At 63.8% G+C, this 7,322-nt stretch overlaps 1 protein-coding gene across 1 annotated transcript in view; it reads left to right on the top strand.

The window, feature by feature from the left end:
- Window positions 1-516: 516 nt before the first annotated feature.
- Window positions 517-7,322, top strand: part of PLEKHG6 (pleckstrin homology and RhoGEF domain containing G6) — a 15,755-nt gene continuing 8,949 nt past the window's right edge. Inside the window, 17 exon segments of the mRNA XM_079937448.1 lie at window positions 517-644; window positions 912-1,097; window positions 1,819-2,024; window positions 3,225-3,380; window positions 3,965-4,129; window positions 4,499-4,594; window positions 4,886-4,915; window positions 4,917-4,937; window positions 5,164-5,313; window positions 6,133-6,165; window positions 6,167-6,244; window positions 6,369-6,402; window positions 6,405-6,517; window positions 6,699-6,716; window positions 6,718-6,837; window positions 7,078-7,117; window positions 7,120-7,211. Coding sequence (XP_079793574.1) covers window positions 1,887-2,024; window positions 3,225-3,380; window positions 3,965-4,129; window positions 4,499-4,594; window positions 4,886-4,915; window positions 4,917-4,937; window positions 5,164-5,313; window positions 6,133-6,165; window positions 6,167-6,244; window positions 6,369-6,402; window positions 6,405-6,517; window positions 6,699-6,716; window positions 6,718-6,837; window positions 7,078-7,117; window positions 7,120-7,211 — 1,284 coding nt within the window. The 5' untranslated portion in view covers window positions 517-644; window positions 912-1,097; window positions 1,819-1,886.

Genomic DNA, 7,322 nt, shown 5'->3' with positions numbered 1-7,322 from the left:
ACCAGATGGCTGGAGCCGGCAAGCAGAGATAAGGGTCACACTTTGGACTCCACAGCCAGAGGTGGGGGCAGAGCCCCCGGGGTCCGTGAACACCGACACCCCTTCTGCTGCGGGTCCTGCTCCCCTGCCTGGTTAAAGGAGGAAGACGGGGCCGAGACCAGGGCAGTGGGGGGCTAGTCAGTCACTCACAGCACGCGCAAAGCGAGGTGGGCACCTGCTGCGGGTCACTCAGTCATCACCACCGCCCGCGCGGGGGGTTTGCAGCGCGCGAGGGCGGCGGGCAAGCCAGGGTGGGTGGCGACTTCAGGGGCGAGGGGAAGCGGGGAGGGGTCCCTGCGGAGCGAGCCCTCCTCGGCGGGGGAAGGTGGTGGCCGCAGCCCGGGCAGAGCCGCTCGGTCCCCAGGGCCCCATGGGCGCCCACTGCGCCACGAGTCCGGTGCCCGCGGGAGAGGGAGGAGCCAGCCCGAGGCCCCGCCCCTCCGGCCCGCCCCTCCCGGCCCGGCCCCGCGCTGCGCTGTACTGGCCCCGCGGGCCGCTCGGTCCCAGATCTGGCCGGGCCGCGAGGTGGGCATCGCCGGGGGAGCAATCGGCGACCGGGGGGCTGGCAGCGCGGGCAGCGGGCGCCGGGACACCTGCGGACACAGGTGAGTGGCGGGAGGGCGGGGGCGGGGCGCCGGGGCTGTGGGCGCGGGGCCGAGAGAAGGGGAAGCCGGGTCAAAGCTCGGAAAGGACCCCGGGGAGGAAGAGGGACTCAGAGCCCTAGGAGGGAGGATTATTGGGAGGGGGCCCGGGAGACAAGGAACGTTGTCCCCTGCTCATAAATCAGAGGAAAAGTAAGGGGCGGGCTGCGCGGGATTCTGGGGCCGCCTGGAGGGACACCAGCACCTGCTTAGGAGGTCTCTCCTCTCCAGGCCCTGCCGCCCCAGTGAGCGGGTCCTCTATCAGGTTTAGGGGGAGGGGATGGCGCCCCGCGCGCGAGGCTCCCAGCCCCACGGAGGAGTTCCCACTGGCTGGGGAAGACCTAACAGAGCCTGCTCCCCCTCGGCTCGTCTGTAAGGCCAGCGGCCGGATAGCTGTCTGTGGCCTGGAGGGTCCAGGTAAGGGGTGGGGCAAGCTTTTCAGTAAAAGACCAGACAGTAAATATTTCAGACTCTGAAGCCGCTGTGGTCTCTGTCACAGCTAGCAGGAACGTAGTCACAGACAACTGGCCAAGGAGGCGATGTGGCTGTGTTCCCATAACACTTTATTTATGGACATGGAAATTTGAATTTCATATAATCTTCATATGTTGTGAAATATTATTCTTCTTTTGACTTTTTCCAACTATTTAAACATGTAAAAAACATGCTTAGCTTGTGGGCTGTGCAAAAACAGGTGGCAGGCGGGGCTGCGTCCAACGGGGCCCCTCCAGCTCGCCACCCCAGACACTCATCCCCCACTCCCGTGTTTGGAGGAGGGGAGGGTGTAGCTAGGTGCAAGGGGCATCCTGGATGCCTGGGGGCCTCCAGGAACCGAGGGACCCTTGCTCCCAGCTACTCTTAGGACTTCAGCATCCTTTGAGGCCAGGGTGGGAGCTGGTACCCCAAATGCGCAAATGTGAGGGAAGGGGCATGGTTCCAAGGGGCTTCCTACCCAGCATGTCGGGGTGTGCCCGACCCCCACCAAGTCGTAGATGAGGCAGCTGTGCTCTCCCAGCAAGTAGTCTTGGCCTTCCCTCTCCCCTTCCCTCTCTTCCCCTCCCCCTCCCCCCTCTGTCTCCAGCCTGGCGTTACCCACTGATCAAGGCTGGCCCTTCCATTCCTTATTTTCTCTCTGCAGCCTCAGCGGGTCCCTTTCTCCTGAACATTGGAGTTATGACCCTTGGGAGGTGACCCAGGAGAGAAGGGATGCACGCCTTTGGTCCTCCCAATGGGGGTCGCCTCCAAGGACTGGTGGCCTCCCGCATTGAGACCTATGGGGGCCGGCTTCGGGCCTCCACCCTGAGTACTCCTGGTAGCCTCTGTCCCCGAGGAGGCCCCGTGCTGGTGAGTCCAGGCTGTGTCCCAAAGGTGACCGGGGTGGGGCAGGGGGGAGGACACCCAGGCTTTCAAGTCTCTGTCCCCTTGCCAGGCCTTGGACTGCTCTGTTCTTAGCCCGCACCCCTGCCTTCTTTCGTGGGTTGTGAGGGAGAGGATGGCCGTGCTGGGCCAGGCTCCCGGGACTCCACACCCATCCCAGACAGATGGGGCAGGTGAGGCAGAGAGCCAGGAGGGGCCAGGCCCTCAGTGCTGTTAGACTGGTCACAGGCACGGAGCTGGTGGGGAAGGTCACCAAACCCAGGGTTTGGCACCTCCCAGACTCCCACCTCTACTTGCGAGGAGCTGGTGGGCTCCTTGAAACCTGCCTCCCTCTGAGTCAGGCCTGGAAAAACAAAGGTTCAAGGTGTTCCTACTCTACAGGTGGGGAGGGGTGTGAGGGCCTGCCCACCTCCACCCCAGCTCCACCCTCCTGGCGGCCTCCAGTGCTACCAAAGAAATGGGCGTGGAGGCGCAGCAGTCTTTCCCTCAGCCTCCAGGCTCTCCCTCCACCTTGAGGTCAGTTCTGCTTCGGCCGAGGGTATCCCCTGCCTGACTGGAGGAGGGTTTGGCCCTGGGAGGCAGCTGAGGGTGGGAAGGGAGACTAGGATGTCTGTGGGGTAAATCAGGCCACGGGCAGATCAAGGAATGTGACCAGGCCTGCCCAGGAGGAGACTTCTGGGCCAGGCCTCAGCTTCGCACACGGAAGGGCAGCCACTCCCAGCTGGAGGGGACATGCCCCGGGGAGGAGGCCGCACGTGTGAGGGCCCCCATCCCCACGTGCGCAGGAGGCTGTGAGGGCCCCAGAATGCGTGTGCACCGGGCACCGTGCAGGCACGGCCGTGGTGCAGGGAGCACACACGGGAGTGGGGCTGGAGGGGGACACCGGGACACACGCAGAGCCTGGGCGTGTGCGTGCCAGAGCTGCTCTGCACGAGGCCCCTGGGCACCTGGGCCCGGCGGCCCCTGCCTGGCTCAGTGGCCTCCCTGGAAGTGGCTACTGTGACTCAGGGCCAGAGCGGCTCTCACCAAACTGGTTTGAGGGGAGAGGTGAGCCGGCCCAACTTGCTGGTGTAGGGGATGCTGTCCAGAGCCAAGCCAGGCCCCACTGCTTGTCTGGGACTTCTGTGGGGAGAGGACGCCCCCAGAACTCCCCCATTCCTCCTCCAGGATCCCAGTGGCCGACACCTCCAAGGCTATGTCCCCTTTACCAAGGGTTCTGGCCCGGCCCGAGGCCTGTCTCCCCTGAGGCTGCGAGAACCAGAGCCTGAGAAGAGGCATGGAGGCCCCTTTGGGGCTGGGACACCTCACTTCCCCAAACTCAAGGTAAGGGGTCCCTCTCCTCCCATCCCCAAGCTCACAGCCTGAGCTGCGACGTCCTCCAGAGACCATCAGAGCTGAGAACATGGGAGCCCCTCCAAGAAGCAGGGTGTGGCTCTGTCTAGAGACCCTCTCAGGGGAGCATCTCTAAGCCAGGCTGCCTCGTAATGATGTCCGTTTGATGGGCAAGTGTCAAAATGTTCCTGAGACCACTGGTTCCCTAAGTGCCGTTCTGGTCTCCACCTGAAGGTCCCTCTGAAGGGTTCTGTCTCAGGAGAGCCCTGGAAGCTATCTTTCTGGTCAGGGAGCCCAGGTCAGACCCCTCTGTCCAGGGACCTTTCTGCAGACAAGGTGCCTCTCCATGCGTGTTCCGGCCACACCCTGTACCCCGTAATCCCAGCCAGGATTGATCCTCGTCCCTCGGGCCTGCAGGTCCTCACTCAAGCTCAGGGCAACTTGCCACCACACACACACACACATACACACACACACACACACACACGCACGCACGCACGCACACACGCACGCACACACGCAGCCCTTCCCGGGCCAGGAAGTGGCCAGGACTAATCCCCTCTCGGCGCCCCCAGGAAGTCACCAGAGCCCATCAGCTGGAGATGAGGCTGCACACGTTCAGCATGTTTGGGATGCCCCGCCTGCCCCCAGAGGACCGGCGGCACTGGGAGATCGGAGAGGACGGTGACAGCAGCCTGGCCATTGAGAAGTCCTGGAAGGAGCTGGTGCCTGGACACAAGGTGGGCCCGGGACACAGTGTCTGACCCCGTGGGGTCCTAGACACACACACACACACACACACCCCTCACCTCTGCCCCGGAGGAGGGAAAGGCCTTGGGAAATGGGGTCTGCAGGGACAGCACTTGGAGGCATCTTGCTGTAACTTCAGATCCCGGCCCCGCCACATACTAGCGAGACCTCGGTCAAGACAGCAAACCTCTCTGCGTCTCGGTCGCCTCCTCTGTGACCTGGGGATAACGCCCCCTACACACTGGAGGATTGGTGGAGGGTTAAAGGCTTTCTGTGCAGTAGATCTGGTAGCATTCAGCAGATGGCATCTGCTGGTCTTGTCATCATTCCCCAGCTGAACCAGCCCTATCCCCACCCAGGAGATGAGCCGGGAGCTCTGCCACCAGCAGGAAGCGCTGTGGGAGCTACTGACCACCGAGCTCATCTATGTGCGGAAGCTCAAGATCATGACAGATGTGAGCCGCCCTACCCCCGCCACATCCCCAGCAGCCCCGCCCCCGGGCCCCATCCTTGGCCCTTTACCGTGTCCCTCGAATCACTCCCCCCACCCGGTTCTCCAGACCGGAAGGGGCACGGCTGTTGGGGAGAAGGGGCAGGACATCAAGATCCCCCTGACCTGAGACCCGCCCGGGGTCTTGGGAGAGAGGCTCGTGGTATGAAGGTGGGGGTGGGGATGCTGTGAAGGGCTGGCTAGGCTGGGGTCTGAGAGGAGGAGGTCAGACGCTGAAAGCCCTCCCTGCATCCAGCTCCTAGCCGCCGGTCTGCTGAACTTGCTAACGAGTGGGGCTGCTGACGGAAGTGAGTGGGCACTCGGGGTGTGGGACCCAGGGAGTGGGGGCGGGGTCACAGAGCAGAATTGCAACCCCCATTTACCCTGCCTCCCCACTCCCCTCCTTGCCCTAGACCCCAAGCAGGCTGCAGGTCCCACCCAGCCCCTGCCACTCGGGCTTAGCCGTCCCTGCCTGCCCACCGCCCGTGCTGCCCGCAGGTCACCTGCCGAGGCATGTTCCGCTCCCTCCTCCAGGTGTCAGCTGAGACCCTGTTTGGAAATGTCCCTAGCCTGATCCGAGCCCACCAGAGCTTTTGGGAAGAAGTGCTGGGGCCCACCCTGGAGGAGACGCGAGCCTCGGGCCAGCCTCTGGACCCGGTCAGCCTGCAAAACGGCTTCCTGTCGGTGAGGCGGGGAGAAGGGCCCCATCTGGATGGGGCAGGACTGGGAGAGCCCCAAGGGGTCCTGTCTGCTGGAATGCTCATACCACTGGCACCCTGCCGTGACTCGAGGGGGTCCAAGGGCACTACCCCTACCCCTAAATACCACCTCACCTCTTCCCTCCATTCCACAGTATGACCTCTGTCCCGAAGGCCCTTTGGGCTTCTGGAGCCCCCAGAGGGAGGGCAGCTATCTCAGGGAAGGCTACACCTAAGCTCTCATCGACCATGAAATCTTATGTCCGGGACAGAGACCCATCCACAAGCAGCAGGGCCTAAGCGACTTGTCCCTCAGGGGCCTGGGGGAGGGGAGTGAAAGGCCACAGGGTACCCAGGGCGGGAAGGGTGATAAGAGAAAGCAAGAGGCCCAGGATCTCACTTCCTCCAGTTCACTGGCCAGGGAAACGTGGCCTGCAGAGTTGGATTGGGGTAGAGAGGCAGGGGGACAGTCTCCTGGGCCGTTGGTGGCCCTCTTCCCCAGGAGCAGGGCTCTGGGCAAGCCTCAGGTCACCACCCCGTGGCTGGGCTGAAATGGGATCCGCAGTGCCCTGAAAACGGTCCAGCTAAATTATTGATGGCGGGTGAGGTCCAGAGCAGTGGGGCGTGGCAGGGGCTGGGGATGGAGCTCAGAGGGCGGCAGCGGGTCGGCCCCTCGGGACCTCAACTCCTTGGATCCAGAGAGGGGGGCTGGAAGTGGTGGGGGGTTGGGATTGGCGGGAGCTGGACTAAGGATCTAGCCAGGCTCCTTCCCTGCCCGCTCCCTGCCCCACACCTGTCCCTCCAGTTCAGCCAGCGCTTCCAGCCCTACGTTCTGTACTTGCCTGCGAGTGAAGCAGACCATGGCCTACGCCTGGAAGCAGCAGGACAACAACCCTCTCTTCCGCACCTTCCTGCAGGTGGGAGAGGGGCTGCTGGGGAAGGGGGATGCGGCGGACCTTGCTCCAAGGCTGAGGGTATCCCCGGGGCGGGGCAGGAGGGTGGCTTGCAGCCCCCCTGACCCCTGCCCACCTTCCCCGGCAGTGGTGTGAGAAGCACAAACGCTCGGGGAGGCAGACGCTGGGGATCTCCTCATCAAGCCCCACCAGCGCATCACCAAGTACCCACTGCTGCTCCAGGCTGTGCTCAAGAGGAGCCCCGAGGCCCGCGCCCGGGAGGCCCTGACCGCCATGGTAGGGGCCACTGGGGCTGTACCCTCGGGAGTTGGGGGCTGGTGAGTGGGGACGCATCTCCAGGACTCTTGAGGTCTCTTTCCTTACGTGTGTGTGCCGGCGTGGCACTGATGTCGTTGTCTGGGTGGATGTACAGACGAGGAGCTGAGCTGTCCTCCCTCCACACCCCACCCTCACCTAGATCGCGGCGGTGAGTTCCATTCCTCCGACACATCAACAAGCAGGTGCGCCAGCGGGAAGAGCAGGAGAGCTTGGCGGCTGCAGCCCAGCGCATCGGGCCCTACGAGGTCCCTGAGCCGTCCAGCGAGGAGGTGGAGAAGGTGAGAGAGGCGGAGGAAGGGGGCGTCCAAAAACGCAAGGCCCCCAGAAACGGATGAAGCCGAGGCCTGCGGACGGGAGAGGCAGAGGTGCCGTGGGCTGTGTGTGCCCGTCCTTCCTTCCCGAGGGTGAAGGTCCCAGGGGCCAGGTGCAAAGGAGTGAAACGAAGGCACTGGGATGCTTCCTGTCCTCCAAGAGGCAGATGCCCAGCGCCCCGCTCCTGTGCTCTCTGCACCCCTCAGAACCTGCGTCCATTCTCCACGCTGGACCTGACGGCCCCCATGCTGGGGTTCCTCCTGAGCACACCAGGCAGCTGCTGCTTGAGGGGCCTGTGCTTGAGGGGCCTGTGCGCATGAAGGAGGGACGAGAAGGGAAGGTGAGGGGGCTGTGGGAGGGGCGAAAAAGGTGGGAGAGGGCTAGGAGAAAGAAGGGAGAGACGGTGGGACACAGGATGCGTCAGAAGGCTGGGAATGGGAGAAGAGGGGTG

This window comes from Stenella coeruleoalba, assembly GCF_951394435.1.
Source record: "Stenella coeruleoalba genome assembly, chromosome: 11".
Lineage (NCBI taxonomy): Eukaryota > Metazoa > Chordata > Mammalia > Artiodactyla > Delphinidae > Stenella > Stenella coeruleoalba.
Note: the sequence above shows the minus strand (reverse complement) of the source record. Positions and strands in the feature narration are given on the sequence as shown.